Genomic DNA, 20,412 nt, shown 5'->3' on the forward strand with positions numbered 1-20,412 from the left:
AAAAAAATAGAAATGAAACCATGTGAAAATTAGGGGAATTTTACCAGCTGATATGCCAGGAGGGATTTATACAGGCATCAATCATATTTACATCAAAATTGGTAGATCTCTCAATCTATGAGAGTACGGCTCTCGTAGATTGGTACTATGAGAGATCTAATTGAATTACCAGAATTCAACATTCTAATTACAGTATAGTCACAGCATAATTCGTTATGCTTCCATATTTTGTGTTTCCAAATCACTACTATCTACTCTAGCTTCTCAAATATTGATATCTCAATTGAATTTCCTTTGAATATTTTCTTCCATTATTCTTTCACAACTTAGCTCATTTAGTAGTTTTTTAAAAGTAATTACTCCGGACATTCAAAATATTGTTATCTTCAATTTTTATGTCACCTTTATTATCCCTGATTACTCCCAATGTAAACTTTTTCCACAGCCTTCAGAACATTTTTGTCCCCTTCATTATACTCTATCTTTTCTATTCTTTCCAAAATCTTCCTATGACTTTTGTTGAATGATGCTACTTTTACATATAATATAGCCTTCTTACATTTTTTTCCTCTGGATATTCTATACAATATGCAGGAAGGGCACATGCTGTCCTACCTTCCAAGAAAGAAAAAGTCAGCATGAAGCTTACTGAAGGGATGAAAATATCCCAGTGAATGCTGCAATTCATTCTGCAAAAAATGCTACTGTTTTAAAAGACAGGATAACATTATTAATCAGTATAAAAGAAAAGATGATAAAAATGATATATTACAGTTGGGGCATCAGGAGTATCCAGAACCAAATCAGGAAGTATCTGGAGTAAAATATCAAATCCTCTGGCAATGTGCTCCTGAAATAGAATCTGACCATACATATCAGATATAAGAACTGACGTCATTTCTCTATGGGACGGCTTCCTTTCCATTGCTAATGTGATAGCCATTACAATGATCTGAGGATGCAAGTTACCCATGTTCAGTTCATCCAACGAGAGCTGAAAAATCAATAAAAATTTATTAAGAATGATGATATATTAAATATTAAGCATTTGTGCATATTCACTGTATTATAACATTGTCTCTTATTATTTACATCAGTAGTATCCAAACTGTTATTACTTGACAATAGGAATGTAAGTTATAACAACTACAGATTTAAATCTTAAGTAATATTTTTTACTTAACACAGAATTTCTGTCCTTGTGTCAAGAGTATCTTCATTATGACTATCACTTTCAACAGACAAATAGCTTTTTTTTGTTGTTAGTTTTTCCAATTAATACTTGTTTCTTATTTAAATGTGTAGAATTAGATCTTGACATGTTTCAGACCATCCCACTCTATATCAAGTAGCTCACACATTTCATTAACCAATCTTCTGGTTTTCTCTTCTACTTGTTTAATCTAAAAGTCAGTCATACTAAAGATATCCTTGACACTAAAGGCAAAAATTCAATGGTAAATAAAAAATATTACATAAGTATTAAATCTGTATGAGTTATATACAAATAGCTATTGCAAAGGATGTCAGTGGATGAGTAGCTTAACCACAGATCACTTGCTTGACAAAGATACCAATTCAAATTCTAAATGTGATGGAAAGAATTTTTATTAAACCATCTTCAGGTAAAGCCATATCATTTGGTCTCAAATGGAGATGGTAGATTTTTTCCCCTCAATAAGCATGGAAAACAGGTTCATGTATGCACATGTTTTCAGACATAACATACATAAGCAAGTGACAGCCATTGTCAGTAAGCAGTCAAATATTAACAGGATGCATGTTTCCATCTGAACCCACATAAGGTTTTTTTTTAAATGTGGTTCCCATCCATGAAAGGTTATTAGTAAACCTGTAGTGTAAGGATTTTTTTTTTCATTTTTATCAATGTTGCTCACTGTTTTTCAATTTTTATCACAAAGTATGATACAAGATATTAAACCTGGCATCTCACTCTTATTACATGGAACTGCAGTTTGGTCTTTTGCCAGCCCTTCACATCAAGGTAGTGGTAGTTCCATGATGATGTTTACATGGGATACATCCAGACTGCTTACTGTTGTTGTGCCAAGCAATCATGAAGTACATGATCAGCAGCTTCAACTACAAGGTTAGAATGTAGCTCAGGAGAAGATACACAAGTCACTTCATTATCCTTGGAGATCCTTGTCACATCAGTATGAGCTCTGCTGCACAACTAAAAGTAACCAAAAGCATCATATGAAACTACATGAAAATTGAAAATATCAGACATGAATCTTCATGTTACCATATATTGGATCTGAACATGAAAGCAGAGCTGATGAAGATGAGACAAGAGATGAAGTGCAAGCAAAGTGAAATGAAAAGAATTATGGACATCCACAGATGAGTGAAAAAAGAGTGGAAGGAAAGACAGCCATGCAACAGATATCACGAATGATTCGAGAATGAACTCTATGGAGTTTCCATTATTAGAGGTGTGCTGAATGAGAAGGTATATAAGATTTGTTTGCCTGGAGGTAGAATGAGCAGAGTGATTGAAGTGCTAGACATGAGGAATAAGAGAGCAAAAAGAGTTGGTGGTTGTAGTAGGAATGAATGATTTGGATGGGAACAAGGAAAATGTTAGATTGTATATTATCGAGGAGATTATTAAGGAGAGCAAAAGATAACAGTGTGGTAGGAAAGGTATTCAAATGTGTTGCCAAGGTATAATATCGATGAAATGAGGCAGCGAGCAAAGATTATGAATGATATGTTAGCGCAATTATGTTAGGAGAAAGGAGTGCATTTTGTGAATGTGTAGGATGAATTTGAGGGATGGATAAAACTGTATAAAGAAGACGTGCTGCATTTAAATGGTTTTGGTGTGAGTCAGCTGAAGACATTGTTTTTGGAAGGAGGTAATGACAGATCTGTGGTGGTGGTGCGAAGTGATATGAAAGAGTAAAAAAAAGCAAGGTAAGGAGGCTTGAAAATGAATAGGTGAATATCATGAGTAAAGTAAATGAGAGGGTGGAAGAACGATACGAACAGGAAAAAAAAAGGAGAGGGAGGGAGGGGGAGTCAGGGAGATACTTTAATTCAGAGGTGAATGTGTGAATAGGCAAAAAAAAAAGGATCAAGATGGCCTGGGATGGGAGAGGAGAGTTTGGGTGTGAGGAAAGTTGTAGAATTGGTGGTTACAGAGGAAGGGACTGGGGAAGGTAATGAAGAGTCACATTGGAGAAGTGATGTTCATAAGACTTGTAGAACTATAAACGATTTATGTTTGTTTACTAATGCCAGAAGTATTCGAAATAAGGGGAAAGAAAATGTTGCATTCATTGAGCTTATTCACCTAAAATTGTTAGTATAAGCGAGACATGGTCAGATGAGGATGAAATCCTGACATGAATAGAGATGCTTATGATTTTTTTTTTTTTTTTTTTTTTTTTTTTTTTGTGAAGACAGACAGGAAAGAAAAGGAGAGGAGTATTGTTGATAATATCAGAAAAGCTGTGCCCATGTAAGGTGAATTTGCAGAGTGCAATTATGAGGCAGTATGATGCGAGGAAGAGGTGAATAGGATGAAATATATGCAATTATGAGGCAGTATGATGCGAGGAAGAGGTGAATAGGATGTTGTTACAGACCTGGTAATATGGATGGTAATGAGAAGGAAATGTATAGGTAAATTAGCCTGTTTAGCAAGAAATGAGTGATCATTATGGATGACTTTAATTATGGTAATATAGACTGGAATCAAGAGACTGCATCTGGAGGCAAAGAAAATGAATGAGTTTTTGAGAGCCAATAACCTTAGGCAGTATATAATAGAGGGTACACAAGGATGAAGGGTATTGGATTTGATCATCTCATCAGATGAAAATTATAAATTGGGTGTCAAATCTTCCACCAGTTGGTGAGCGTGACTATAAGATGATCACTTGCAGGGTGGCCAGTCACATTTGAGGACCTCGGTTAGAAAGGGATATATGTGGAATTCTAAGGCTGGTAATTATGAAAAGCTCAGGAAAAAGGAAAGAGGAACTGGATGGAAAGGATATCAATGCTGCTTGAGTCCTACTCAAGAACTGTTTGGTGGAGGCAATATCAGAATGTATTCCAAAGGTCAAGAGGGTAAATAGAGTAGGTATGAAATATGAATCAAGAGGTAAGATATGCAATCTGGAAGAAGGTATTATGGAAGCAGCACAAAATGAGTGATTATAACAACCAACTGCACGAGAAGCAAAGAACAGGCGAGGAAGGTGACTCACTTGATAAGGGTTGCAAAAGTGCAGTATGAGAAGCAGTTAGCTAATATGGTTAAAAAAAAAATCCTAAGAAATTTTTTTAATATGGGGCTAGTAGACAAAAGAATGACACTGACTGGTGAAAATGGAGGAATGATAACTGATGCAGGTGATATTGTTGAAGGATTTAATGAGCAATTCATAGAGGTATTTCATTCTTGTGAATGTGAAAAATCGTGCCTAAGTAGCTGAAATATTTTACTTGTTCCACAGGTTCTCCATTCACAACACAGTTGACATTTAGAATGACTCTGTCTATTTTCATTGTCTTTGTCTTTTTATTGCTGACCTTCATACCATATCTATTACAACAGTTATTCAATTTAGTCAGAGAATCTTGCAGACTTGTAGCAGATTTATTTAGAGGTATAACATCATCCGCATAAAGCAAAGAGCTGACATTAACATCTCCAATTTTGATATCATGTTCAATACCACTTTCCTTCATAATGTGATCCATATAAATAATGAATAACAGAGGGGATAATATACATCCTTGTCTCACACCAGATTTAACATTAAACCATCTTCCTGTACTTCCTTCAATTCTAACTGCTGACTTACAACTCAAATAAAGACTAAGTATTGCTTGATATAATGTATGAAGATAGATTGAGAAAATGCAATTTGCAAAAATTGGTGGATAGGAGGAGGAGGAGAAGAGATATGATTAAGACATATAAGCTGTTAAGTGGTTATTACCAGATTAATCTGGGGAAGATTTTGCACAGAATGGGTGCAGATAGGTAGAGAACAAGAGGTCATCCCTGGAAGCTGTATAAGGAGAGTGTGAGCAAGGGGGTGAGGAGCAGGTTTTTTGCATGAGGAGTGGTGAGTGATTGGAAAACATTGCTCAAGAATGTGGTGAGCATGGAGACAGTGAACATATTTAAGGCGCAGTATGATAAACCACATGTGTGTGTGTGTGTAACAGTGGGATCTCCTGCAATGAGTCTTTTGACTCCATAGAGGTTTAATAATAATAATAATAATAATAATTTTTATTTATTTTTGCATAGTCCAGTAGATGTAAGCCCTGCTCCAGAGACCAAACATGGAATTTGTTCAAGCCATTTCAGGCCTCCAATAAGCTAGGTAGTGGTCTCACACTGGGCACTGAGATTCATCTCCCATCTAAAGACAATCACAAACATCGATGACCCTGAAGGGGGATTTGAACCTGCAACTAGTTGGTTGGAAAGCAGTACGTTAGCTACTCGACCAACCTGGCCAGCTATGTGGAAATAAAGAAACAAAAATGATCATGATTGTAAAGAATACCTAAAAGAATTAAGTTATAAGAAGTTTTTTCCTTTCCTTTAGTGTTACACAGTGATCAGCATTCATTTCAGACAAATTATGGAGATTACAACCATGTTAGAAATAATTACTTTAATTTCCTGACATTTTGACTTTCATATTAAAGTCATCATCTGGAGTATGCACACACACACATATATATATATATATATACAGAGACAAGCTATATTACATTCAAACAGTATGCCAAAGAGACAATGATCTGATTAACAGTTATTCTACTGGTCAGACCTCTAGTGAAAAAATAAATTAATTAAAAAATAAAATAAAACAAAATGGAAATTTTGATGGAAATTTTCATGTAGTACTATCATATCTTGTATACCCCTTGAGGGGACTCTCTTGGTAGATATTTCAGGAATTGGCATCTTCAACCAAATACCAACAAGCCTGAGACCTGCTGCTTCCACCTTAATAACAAACTTGCCAATAGAGAACTTCAGGTTTACCTTAATGTACAACTTCTTGAACACAACAGTACCCCAAAGTATTTGGGAATAATTCCCAAATTATTCCTTGTCAGAGACCTGTCAAGACATTTAAAAAACACCTCTTGAACACATCGGCTAAAATCAAGACTAATAATTTAAAAACTGACCGGAACATCTTGGGGAACTTCTGCAACGACACTTAGATGCTCAACTCTCGGCCTTGTATTTTCCACTGCCAAATATGGTGCTCCGATGTGGATTAACAGTGCACCCATTTGGTTGACAAACAGCTCAATAATACTATACATCTTATTTCAGGGACAATCAAGAGTACTCCTATAGAATGGCTCCCTATTTTAAGCCATATTCCTCCCCCACTGTTAAGAAGAGCCAACACCTTATGTAGGGAGTATAGAAAGATCCAGGAAAATCCCCATCTTCCAGTGCATAGATGCTTCAAATTTAATAAATAGATAGAAATAAATAAAAAAACTGTTATAAGACAATTTTGACATCAATCAAGAGTGGAGACACCAATGGGAGGTGTTTGCAGATCCAGACCTGCAGAACCTTCCCTGCATTGAAGGACAACCACCTGGATATGACCTTCCACGTAAAACTTGGATTACTCTAAATCAGCTAAGGACTAACCACGGTCAATGTGCAGACTTTTATTTACAAGTGCCAGAAAATTCGTTCCCCACAATGTGACTGTGGAAGTGAGAAACAGACCATTTGCCATATTCACCAAGAATGCCCACTGAGAGCATATGAAGGAGAGGAACAAGATTTCCCGGTTCCAACACTTGCGACTATTGACTGGATTAATAACTTAGATATAAACTTGTAATATCTGACTGATAGAAGAATCTTAATTTTCATATTTGTAATTTCTGCTGGAGTTGTTTGTATATTTAATGTGTTTGTGCTATATACATATATTTAGAGATGTCGAGTTTAGATTATATATATATATATATATATATATATATGTATGTCTATTTATATTTTAATTATATACATACTGTTATAATTATCACCAACACTGTATATGTTTCTTTTTCTTGTGATGTAATAGCCATACGATAAATAAATAATAAAATATAATTAACACTTAGATGGAAAGGTTATGTGGGTAGAATATGTGCCTTCCATATTCTTGGGATTTTTAGACCATCATTACTGTTAAGATTAGAGTGGTTGATAAGAATTTCACAGGCCTCCTTAAATTTATGTTTATACCACGTTTCGGTGTGATGTAAACAACAGGTGCCTTTCCAGTCAATTCTATGTAGAGTATTTAGGACATGATCGGAAAGGCCAGATTTACCATAGTAATTAAATTTAATGTGCCATTTATGTTCCTTTTTTCGGGCAGGAATTGTGCATCCTGTTTCATCTATATAAGGCAAATTATTATTATTATTATTACATGACACCTCCAGGGAGTCCAAAGACTCATCGAGGAAGGACACCTACTCTACAACTCCATCTCCACCACTCAGTCCACCAACTATAACGAACCGCAACTACCACCATCATCAATGCCATCTACCGCCCACTACCATTTTCACAGACAATCCCAAACATCCATGCCCACGGCAGGATTCTAACCCACAACTTTTTGGTTGGAGAGCGGATACTCTAACCACTCAGCTAACCAGGCCGGCAAATTACATGTGCAATGAATATGATATATTCCAGGGTGGGCCAGCAGAGGAAGTGGATCCTTGGATGAGTTGAGTAAGTTTTTTAATTTTGCAGGAGGTTAAAGGTGGCATTAAGGTTGTATTTCTGTAGTATTATGTTTATTTTATATGATATCCCTTTAATATATAGAATGGTTACACTTTTATCGTAATCTAATTTATTTTTGTTTTTAAGTGAGGTCCTGTGAAAAATTGTGTTGATAGTATTTTGGCCGTAGCCATTTTTTTTTTTTTTTTTTTTTTTAGGAAAGTTTAGTTTAATGTTGGGTCCTACTTCGTCTTAACCTATCCTTTGGATCCGATATTTAGTTATTACGATGTTCTTAAACAATTGATATGTTGCTAGTTGGTTTCTAATCCAAATATAGAGAAAATTTATATTTATAGACTGCGCCACTCTATATCTGAATTAGTTCAAGAATTGAAGAAAAACCAACTCTCAACTATTTCTCCTTTATATGTTGTTATTATGTTTACAGGCCGAGTTTATTTAACTTACATATCTCTCCCGCTTTGGTTCGAATATTTTTATGGATGGTGCAGTAAAAGAGATTTTCAGGCAAAATAACAACTTTAGATTAACAAAAACAAACATTTAATTTAGGATCACAAATTATACACTTAAGTTCAAATCACTAAATGAGATATTATAAACACTTTAGCTCTTCTGATTATACAGTCATATAATTTTAAGCAATGGTAAATCTGTTGTCCGAAACACAGCCTTCACAAAATTCAATTAAACACTTGGTAAAGCTCAAAGTCATAAAGTTCCTTGGTAACCACTTACACAAATATCTCAGTTACTTAAGTTTCAAATACAATATAATGGCGGCAACACTTTTTCACAAGTATACACTTTTAAATCCACACTTCAGCTAATCTCTGCAAAAATGTTACTGTTAATATAGGGATATTTTAGGAAGAAATGCACCCATATCTCTGCATAGGAATATCAATGGTTGGAATATTCTTACCGGTAATCTTCCTTCTTCATCTACTTATATATGAACACTTTTTATAACTTTATACACTTTAAAGAATTAACAGCACTCATTAAAACAAATCTTCCTAGTAATAACTGAATTAATTAATGGTCACAATTCACATGGTTAAATGTTCTTGCATGAAGTAAAACGCTTGTACTATCTTAGACATTACTTGACCAATTCAGTATTCTACTAATCACTCATGAACTAAGGTGACACACAATAATTCCTTAACTTGAAGTTTTCATGCACAGTAATAACTGAATTTCCTAGTAATAACTTCCTAGTAATAACTGAATTAATTAATGGTCACAATTCACATGGTTAAATGTTCTTGCATGAAGTAAAACGCTTGTACTATCTTAGACATTACTTGACCAATTCAGTATTCTACTAATCACTCATGAACTAAGGTGACACACAATAATTCCTTAACTTGAAGTTTTCATGCACAGTTGCCTATTCCTCTGGCATTCAATTAATCTTTTCATCATCATCATCTTCCTTATACCTTCTTTTACCTTGCGGTGTCGAGGGTCCATTGATCATCGGACCTCACTCCGTTTACAGGATAAGGTGGTCAGCCTTATGACGCGGTGTATCCTATGGCCTGTAGTGTTGAGTTCTCAAGGCCAGTTTGCCTGCTTTGCGGGATGAAAAACCCCAGAATAAACTGTGGAAAAAACCCTGCTGTCCACGCCCAAGACTGGCTAACTTGGCTATGGCTGAGGAAGATCCTTCAGCTCCTTACGTCACCGACGGGAATCGAACCTAGGACACTCCTTCCCCAGGCATATGGTTGCGAAGTATAAAAATTAATCTTTTAGGCACTATAATTCTTAACACAGCTATCGTTAAACTTAACCTTGTTGCCTCTAATTATTCTCTAGTTACTCCGTGCTATGCTTCAAGTTTCCGTGTGTCCTTGAAAAGTAGGCCCTGAAATTAAATCTCAACTAAAGTACAGCTAGTCATTCAGTAGTCACTTAACTATCTTCCATTGCTTTATTTGTTATTTTGCAACTCACTAGCTAACCCGCTCCACGACTAACAGACTTTAATTAGCTACTTGAGTGACCCGCCGACTCGCCAATATCGCACTCTGATTCCCCGAATCAATCTCTTTTTTTCTTTCCTTCCTTCGAATGCCGAATTAGAATATCCTCTCTTTTTTTTTTTTCAGCGTTCCTAGCTTATATATCCCTTCTTCCCGCCTAAATTGTTCTCGTGCTCTAAACTAAACTAAAATCCTTTCCAGTAAACTTTCAACATTCTCCCTCATGCTCTGTTTCAAACTCGTGCAAGCTATCTAACATACGTTTCCATGACAACAAAACAAAATATAATAAAATTGAGGCATTGCATAACGTTATATCTCTACAAACAGGAACAAATAAAGAATATTTACATTTCAATTAATATGCAGTTAAATGTTAAATACAAACTCCTATAATATTAACATAGCAATAAATAAAATAACTTAACAATATTTTAATACAGAGTTTTTTCTTTATTAGTACACATACTTGATTAAATAATTAAATATTAAATCAACTTATAGGTAGTTATATGAATATTAATTTATAAATAAGTGATTTACATTAAATAATATTTACAAATGTAGCCTTTTCCATGGTGGATTATGTTGGATTCTAAAGAGAGTATTAATAATTTAAATTTCTCTTCATTCAGAATCCAACACTAATAACTTTTAATTCATCTTAGTGCTTGTCCATTGGAACAAATCTTCAAATCCCTGTTTTTTGGTGTGTTAATAACACCTAGTTTTGTCTTGGGTGGTGATAGGAATTTATATCCTCTCCCAGTCAAACCAGTACCATCATTTTGCAGTATAGCTCATTTTCACAAACAAGGCCCTGGCAAATTATCTGTCCAGTTGCCACAAAGGTGTATAAACCTTAGCAAAAAAAGATGCAAATAGGTTGGCACATGCAGCAACACTCTTCATAATAAGTCAAATACACTATAAGGAATCTGGGCTTACTGACCAGTTAATGAATAATCCCATTGTCACTCATCTGACAGATTATGCCCGGAGAGAGTCTCAGTGTGATATTATTATTATTAAGAGAGACCTCCAGGTTTTCATGGACTCCTCAAAGGGAACCACATATTATTTGCACCAGGTGTCATACTTGTTCTTGAATTCATTCATTCATACTACTTGAATGAATCAAGACGCAAATATTGATTCATTTATTGAATGTTGGATATTCATTGGTGTTGTATGTGATTAGCACATACAACATCCAATGGCAATCTATTTCAATCGCACACCTTTCTATGAGAGAAAAATCCAGTTCTCACCCCTTCTTAGGTAGCATTCATTCTCAGCTTCCTAGAATGCCCTCTTGCCTTTTCCCCACCCTCCATAAAACAATTCCATCCATTGAAATCCTGTATCAACCTTTCAGAAATTTGCAAGTCTCAATCATATCACACCTCTTCCTTCTGTTTACCAGTGTCTGCAGTCTACAAATTCTCAATCTGTCTTTATAATCAGTGTACCACAATCCATCAGGATTGATATCATTTTCAACACTCCCCATGGTATCAGAATCACTATGGAAACCAGGAGACTAGACCTGCACAATAGTCCAAATGAGGTCATATCAAAGCCTTGTAAAGATCTTGGAAAAATAACTTCCTTATCTTTAACATGCCAAAAGCTTATTTCAGCACTACAATTATCTTCTAAGTTGTATTTGCAATCTTTGCTCTATGCTTATATGGCCCTTGAACTTCAACTTCCTATCTACTAAAACTCCAAGATCCCTAGCCTGATCAGTTTCTTCCAGCATAATCCCACCAATATAATATGACATTAGATATCTAATAACACCAAAGTGCATGACTTTATATTTAGTAACATTTTATTGACAGCCAATTTCATATGCCCACATTTCCAGCCTATTCAAATCATTCTGTATGTACTGCATATCAGCAGCATTCCTGATTACCATGCCTAACTTTATACCATAGGTGGTCAACAGCAGGCCCGCAGGTGGCCCGTAACGTGATTTTGTGCAGCCCACGGCAGAATAAAAACTATACTAAATTATATGTATTACAAATTTAGCTATTAGTTTCGACGTAGATTTTCTGATTGACATACTAGTTATATTCATTATTTCTGATGACAGAAACAATTTATATTCTCATGGAATCAAAATTGGTTTATATATATATATGAAAAAGCTTTAATGACTGATACCGAGAGATAAAAAGATGACATGATATATTTGGAAAGATGCTACTAGTACACTAGTTTCGTTAAATTGATTAACATCTTCAGGTATCACAATCAAAAAAGTATATAAAGAATTACAGAGACTTAAAATTGTAATAACAGAACAAGTACAAAAAGACAGTAGCGTGTTTGAAAACAAAATTTGAAAACAAAACTAAGTTTGGAAGAACGGTGTTCTTCCAAACTTAGAAGGATGGATTTACCGTAGAGGTATCTCCTATAACAGGACTAGAGCTAGCGCTCTCTCTAGCCACGTTCTCTTTTCAGCTAACTCAGACGAAGGCCGCCAACACATTGTGAACTGGACTCAAACTTCTAACATCCATGTGTGCTATGATGAACTCGAGAGAAAGATTGTCGAATCTAGGGAAATTTCTCTAGATTCCTCTCATATCAACAACAGCCTGAGTTTCAATCTCTCTGACGCACACGTTGCCTCTGTTCAGTACTGGCACACTTGCGACAGCACGTAGTATACGTTTGTTTGGAACTCAAGCTTGCATTTTGTTTTCAAACACGCTACTGTCTTTTTGTACTTGTTCTGTTATTACAATTTTAAGTCTCTGTAATTCTTTATATACTTCTTTGATTGCGATACCTGAAGATGTTGATCAATTCAACGAAATTAGTGTACTAGTAGTATCTTTTCAAATATATCATGTCATCTTTTTATCTCTCGGTATCAGTCATTAAAGCTTTTTCATAATATTCCAACCAAGTAAAAATGAATTCTGGAAAAAAAAAATTTAAAAAAAAAAAAATATATATATATATATATATATATATATATATATATATATATATATATATATATATATATATATATAAAATAAATTTTTTACCTTGGGGATATTGTATATTAGGATAACCAAGTTATTTTATAAACTTGGTTATTTTAACTCCTAATCCCAAGTATACAAACAATTAAATTTGCGCCTGAAACAAAGTTCAAGTCTAAAGATAATACAACACCAGCGCAACTCATTGTAGGGGTGGGTAAAGCTCTGATCACTATTCTTAGTATTTTCCCATAATGTAAAGCACATCTCACTAGAAGATGTATACTGCAATGCATTATGAGCAGAGTCACTACCCAGACCGGTTTCAACCTTTTTTGAGGTCTCCTCAGTGAGTAGCTAGACCCTAAATACCAAGGTTATAGTAATATGGAGCTTTATCAACTTTACCTATAGAAGTTGCAACAAGGTGTTTTTATTTTTAATAAAAATCTCTGGAGGAGATATAGATGTAATAAATTTTTTACCTTGGGAATATTGTATATTAGGATAACCAAGTTATTTTATAAACTTGGTTATTTTAACTCCTAATGCCAAGTATGCAAACAATTAAGTTTCCACCTGAAACCAAGTTCAAGTCTAAAGATGACACCAGCGCAACTGAACTCTGTTTCAGGCGCAAACTTAATTGTTTGCATACTTGGGATTAGGAGTTAAAATAACCAAGTTTATAAAATAACTTGGTTATCCTAATATACAATATCCCCAAGGTAAAAAATTTATTACATCTATATCTCCTTCAGAGATTTTTATTAAAAATAAAAACAACTTGCAGGCGTAGACTTCTGTGGCTAATTGGTTCAAAAGATATATTTCAGTGATTACACCACGTTTTTTTATTATTCAGTTATATAAAACACTGAAATAATAGTTCCCGACAAGTTTCGTAAATCGTAGAATTTACATCTTCAGGGGTTAAATATAACTTAAAGTTTAAACAAGAGAATTAAGAAATGCAAATCATAACCATCTGGCTATTCATAAAACTCAAATAACAGAATGCAGATATATAACGTTATTGACGTTGAACAATAACGTAATTCTTAATTCTCTTGTTTAAACTTTAAGTTATATTTAACCCCTGAAGATGTAAATCCTATGATTTACGAAACTTGTCGGGAACTATTATTTCAGTGTTTTATATAACTGAATAATAAAAAAAATGTGGTGTAATCACCGAAATATATCTTTTAAAAACAACTTGTTGCAACTTCTATAGGTAAAGTTGATAAGGCTCCGTATTACTATAACCTTGGTATTTAGGGTCTAGCTACTCACTGAGGAGACCTCAAAAAAGATTTAAATCGTTCTGGGTAGTGACCCCGCCCATAATGCATTGCAGTATACATCTTCTAGTGAGATGTGCTATACATTATTGGAAAATACTAAGAATAGTGATCAGAGCTTTACCCACCTTTACAATGAGTTGCGCTGGTGTTGTATCATCTTTAGACTTCAACTTTGTTTCAGGCGCAAACTTAATTGTTTGCATACTTGGGATTAGGAGCTAAAATAATCAAGTTTATAAAATAACTTGGTTATCCTAATATATATATATATATATATATATATATATATATATATAGCATTAAATATATATAATTAGCATTAAAACGTTGTAGTTGTATTTTTGTAAAATACAACTACAACGTTTTAATGTTAATTATGTATAAAGACTGTCTATGATGTTCATAGTCTTTTAACCCTCAATGTTTAGTGTTTTTTCTTTTATAATGTCACCTGAAGAAGGCTGTTACAGGCCGAAACTAGTAGTGTGTTTATATTAAAACCTTTTAAATTAAATCTCGGTTCTAGTCATTCAATTTTTTTCATAAAACAATATATATATATATATATACATATATATACATATACATATATATACATATAATAGATATCTATAGAAATATGTAATTAAATTTAATTTAACAACTTATATTTAAATAAATCAAGTATTTTATATTGTTCTCCCAGTAGTAAAATGATTTAACAAATATAGTAATTCAATACAAAACAGAGTTTATTTTTATTTAAGTTCTATCTAAAAGTCTGCAGCCCGTGACGCTACCACTCATCATATACTGGCCCTCGTACAGAATGAAGTTGGCCATGCCTGCTTTATACCATCAGCAAATAGCTGTGTCGACTGTCAAATCTTTCCCAATGACATTAATGTATAGACTGAATAACAATGAACCAAGCACTGATCCTTGTAATATACCAGTGGTTATTATTATTTTTTTTTTATTATTTAATTTTTTTTTTTTTTTTTTTTTTTAAATCTTTGTACTGGTTATGGGTAGTACTACCTACATCACATCCAGACTTGATATAGGCCTAAGCCTTTACAAGTGTTTTACCCTATGCCTGTTTTAGTTATCATTGTAGTTATTCTCTGGTGGCAACGCCATGCCACCAGTGTGCCCTGCAGGGCCCTCAAGGAAAGAACTTTTATATCCTTCTGCGTAAGCCCAAGCTGTTTTAAGTCCTTATAACTATCTGCACTCCATACGCCACGTAAAGAGATGGTGGCACTGGTAAACCTCAGAGTTGCCCCATGCTCCTCCTGTATCCTACTAACTAGATCATGGTTATTTTTATAATAATTTACTTTATTATTATCGCTATAGGCTAGTGGGCGCCCTGTTCCCACCACCTGGGCATCAACTACCCAAACATCACCATCTCTTTTAATCACTAAGTCTGGCTTACGCAAACCTGTGGAGGTCCTATAATGTGGTTCCACTGCGGTCACCCAACCTTTGTTCTTAAAGCAGTTGTTCAGAATGGAGACAACGGCGTCATGCCTCTGCACGCGCACTCCATGGGTGCAGAAGCAACACTGGGCTATATGAGACAATGTCTCACTGTAGTGGCAGCCAGCCCTACAGTTGGAGTCATCACTACCCCATCAAGCTGTGCGGGCTCGAGTAGGCAGGGCATTGATCCTCGTCCTGATAAGGTCAATATACTCGAACCCAGGGAGGAGTCTGGTGCCATCCCTTATCCAATCATGCTGGGGAGGCACCAGATATGACTCTTTTAAAGAAGCACCATCTACAGAACAGTGCAACAGAGATGACCATCTCTTGTGTTCTGCGGGTGCTGACTCTATTCAAGTACCTTGATAATGGGACCAGCCTTTAGCCCGCCTAAAGTTTTCTTGTATGAATGGGCTATAGAAAGCCTCTCTGCAAATAGGGGAAGAAGATAGTTCTAACTGCGCGATTCTTGACATCTGCAGGCGTGGGATCAGCCATCTAAGTGATGGAACCCCCAAGCCCACCATCCTTCACCCTGCATGGAAATATGCAGTAGGAGTGTCAGGCAGCAGTCAGAGCCATGATCTCATGGCTGAATGGATAACTCTGTCCATTCGGGACAGTACCGAGATATATGTCCTACCAAGCACCAACTTGTGGTAAAAGCGAGGTAGGAGATAGTAGGAAAGGAGAAACAGACTTTGCTGGGGCTTGAGAGAAGCTTTCCTCAAAGAAGCAATCCCATCTTCTAGGATAGAAGGGATAGAAGACCTTCCCTTTGGGGTGAACATGATACCGAGGTATCTCCACTCTTCCAGGATGGTCAGAGCATGCAACGGCCTCCCATGCAGGGAAAACTCTATAATCTCGACCTTAAGCTTCTTCTCACGACCAGAGGGGACAAGAGCTAAAGAACAGGACTTCTCTACATTAATAGAAAGGCCTCAAACAGAGAAGTCAACTGCCCGGTCAAGGAGTTCCTGCAAGCCTATCTTAGTAGAGGCTATGAGAATAAGATCATCTGCAAAGGCCATAGCATTAAAGGAAGAAGCGCCTAGAGAGTAGCCTATATGGCTAGGAAGAAAATGAAGAAACTCATCCATGATGCAGTTAAAGAAAAGGAGAGATAGTGGATCACCCTGGCGAACACCCCGTACTGTGGGAATAGAAGTTGCACGGGACCCTGTAGTGATAGTGATGGAGCTACCCAAGTATAGCACCATAACATAGGAAAGAAAAGGTTCTGGACATCCAGCAATAAACAGCAGTCGAAGGAGAGCAAGAAGGGAGATGCTATCAAAGGCCTTTTGGAGGTCCAGCGACACCATATCTAGAGGCTTAAGGTGGCATCAGGAATCAGAGAGAAGAGAAGAAAGAAGATATATTCTCGGCACAGCCGTCTGAAGGGACAAAAGCTCTCTGTCTATAATCATGCTATATAGGTTGCTGAAGTCGCTTAACTAATATTTTATGATAGAGTCTAAGTAACACAGGGGAGATGGTAATAGGTCTAAAGTTTGCAGGCTCACATCCTCCATATACCACTTTTTGATATCTGTCAAATATTTTATTTGACTAATATTTTATAATCCAATCCCATTTTCTCCAATTTATGCAACAGTTCTTTCATGCTGTATTCTGTCAAAAGCCTTAACAGAATCCAAAATTATCATTGTGTATCCATTCTCCTTGAATATCTGAATGGTAACATTATTATACACTTTTTGATAGAAAATAAAACACAGGCCAATTGTAATTATTCAAATCATTTATTTCAATCAATATACTCTCCCTCAGCTTCGATACAGCATTTGGCAGGGTCAATTAATTCGTTAAATGAGTTTTTTATATCGGTTTTTGGGATACTGTTCAGGTCGTGGTTACTGCCGCTTGAATGTTTTCAATGGTGTCATATCGCTTTCCTTTTATCGGCAAATGAAGTTGGGGAAAAGAAAGAAGTCACAGGACGCTAAATCAGGTGAATATGGTGAGTGATCCAACACACAAACTTTCTTTTTGTTCAAAAACTGTCTCACAATGTTTTTGAATGATGAAATGGTGCATTATTGTGCAAAAGTGACCAGCTGCCTGCATCACAATATTCATGCCATACGTGAAAAATTCTCGCTATTAATCACTTCAAAACTTTGAGATAAAACTCGCCATTGACCGTTTGGCCAGGCGGAATTTTGCCAGTTGTTTGACAATGATGCAAAATTGGGCAGAGCAATAGTTAATACAGATGATATTAAATTTTTGCAGGATGATTTGGATAGAATTCTTTGTGGATAATGCCCTTGGAATCATAGAAACAAATCAGCATTGTCTTTACTTTTGACTTCTCCGAGCGACTTTTTTTTTTGGATGCCCCTCTTCTGGTGGTCTCCACTCAGCACTCTGTTTCGGGCTCATACTCAAAACACCATGTTTTGTCACCAGTAACAATCGTTTCAAGGAGGTTTGAGTCCTTATGACTGCAAGGACCTCATTTTAATGAGGTCCTTGCAGCAGTGTTCAATTCAATACATTTTTTGGTCGTCGGTCAGCTTGTGGGGAACATATCGCAAATTCATTTACAAAGGCCCAAACTCTCGGTCAAAATGTTGTGCACAGTTGATTTTGGAATCCCCAATTCATCTTCAATCTCACAGACGATTTTGGGTTTTCTTTGATGAAATCACGCACTTTTTGGATGTTAACTTTGCTTAGTCCAGTTTTTGAACGGCCTGGTATTTTGTCGTCCTCAAGCGTCTCACGACCACTTTGAAATTGCTTAAACCACACACCACTCGTAAACTTGAGTATGGGATAATCATTCATCACTGTATGCTTTTTGAAGCATTTGATGCCTTTTGGTAAAACTTTTTACCAAGCTTAACACAAAAGTCAAACACAGCTCTCTATTTGTAACTCATTTTCTGACCGTTCGTCAAAACACACTGTCACTCTTGGCACTATAACTCGACTTCTAATGAAACAAATGTCATAAATAGTTGTAACAACACTAATGAGGTTGCCGCTTTTGACAACAAAAAGATATAACAGGTGGCATCACTAGTTTCTTCTATTTTCGAAAAGTTATGATTCTTTTTGGACAGAGGGTGTAGAATGTTAGGATCTAGGTTATCCCAACTGGGTGGGAAAAAGGGAGAAAATAGTTCCATTTCATAAAGGAGGCCTCCAAGACTGATGTAGTGGAGAAGTTGGTCGAGCAAAATACCAGAATGCATAGAATGAAATGGGATACTGTATGGGGGACAACATGGTTTTGCAAAGGGTAGGTTGTGACTAAGTAACTAAGTAACTTCAGAACACACGCAATTTACAGACAAAAATTACTAGTTGTGGTGGTGTTGGAGGTGGGCGGTAGATGGCGTTGATTCGTAGTAGAGGTAAGGTGTAGAGAGAGTTGAAGATGTCCTCCCGCGATGAGTCTTCAGACTCCTTGGAGGTATCAGGAATAATAATAATAATAATAATAATAATAACTTGCTCACATATTATAATACAGTGACAGCTGAATTGGATAAAGGTTTACAATGACACTGTTGGACTTTGCAAAAGTCTCTGACAGGATACTGCATGGAATTCTAATGAATAAACTGCAGCACCTAGATATAAAGTTGGTGAAGTGGATAAAGAGAGAGATATCAGAGAGTAGTTTCTTTAGGAGTAGAGCTCAGAAGAAGGCATGTGACTAGTGGTGTGCCACAGGACTCTGTTCTTGGGCTGCTACTATTTAATTTGTACATTAAGGATATAGGAAAGAAGAGGAACTATTCAGTTGTTTGACAATGATGCAAAATTGGGCAGAGCAATAGTTAATACAGATGATATTAAATTATTGCAAGATGATTTGGATAGACCTGCAGCCTTGGCAAAGGAGAATGGATGTCAGTTTAATGTGGCAAAGTGTAAGGTAATGAATGCATTTTGGGGTGAAAGGATTACCAGCTGCATACCACATTGATGGAAGCATACTCTAGGAAATTGACGAAGTCAATGATTTGGGAGTGTTAGTGGATAGGGAATTAAAGTTTAGAGAGTACATAGCAAAGCGGCTAAAGCAGCTGGTTGGATTACTTGGTTACTGAAGAATAATTTGACGAGCAAAGTCAAGCAGATTATTATTCCTCTTTTTCAAGCCTTGATAAAACCTACTTGACTAATGTGCACAGATTTGATCACCTGGGTTCTTGGCAATGAGGAAGAGGTGAAAAGGATCCAGAGGTGAGTGACCAAGATGGTATAGGTCTGTGGAATCAACCTTATGAGGATGGATTGAAGATTTGTAGATTACAGAAATTGGTTGACAGATGATATGATTGAGACATACAAATTACTGAAGGGTTTTTACACAATTAAAAAGAAGAAATTTTTCAGAACAGATCTGGTGGTGGGAGAACTAGGGGATATCCTTGGAAACTTAGAAAGACTGTACTTAGCAATGGTGTTAGGTGCTAGTTTTTTTGCTTAGAGAATGATGAATGAGAGGAATAGGTTGCCAAGACTGTGAATGAGTTCAAAGCAAAGTATTCTAGATATTGATGATGTGTTCCATATATATGAAATACGGAAAGAGACGACCCACAAACAAGGAAGTGACTTGGGTAACTATGCCATGCACAAGACTTCGAAAAGAAAGCTTGGTTGACCACGAACAAAGCAAGTTACACGCTGATTCTTGTTCAGATATAATTGAAAAACATATACTAGAAGAAACTAGAATAGAGCAAATTGAAAAATCAATTTCAATTTGAATAACTTGCAGAGAGATTTTTTCTGGGAGCTTTAAGATCTATGTATTGGTTAGCGAAAAATGAGTTACCACATACTACATTATTTGAAAAATT

The 20,412-nt window shown here is 35.8% G+C and overlaps 1 protein-coding gene across 2 annotated transcripts in view; it reads right to left on the reverse strand.

Moving 5' to 3' along the window:
• LOC150106800 (programmed cell death protein 4-like) overlaps positions 1 to 20,412 on the reverse strand; it is a 244,041-nt gene that overhangs the window by 152,048 nt on the left and 71,581 nt on the right. For both annotated transcript variants that reach the window (XM_090392713.1, XM_090392712.1), the window contains exon 4: positions 773 to 994. In XM_090392713.1, the coding sequence (XP_090248839.1) occupies positions 773 to 994 (222 nt within the window). The remainder of the gene's footprint in view (positions 1 to 772; positions 995 to 20,412) is intronic.

Source organism: Typopeltis vanoorti, chromosome 5 (genome assembly GCF_054136105.1).
Source record: "Typopeltis vanoorti isolate ZY-2024b chromosome 5, IOZ_Tvanoo_1.0, whole genome shotgun sequence".
Taxonomy (NCBI): Eukaryota; Metazoa; Arthropoda; class Arachnida; order Uropygi; family Thelyphonidae; genus Typopeltis; species Typopeltis vanoorti.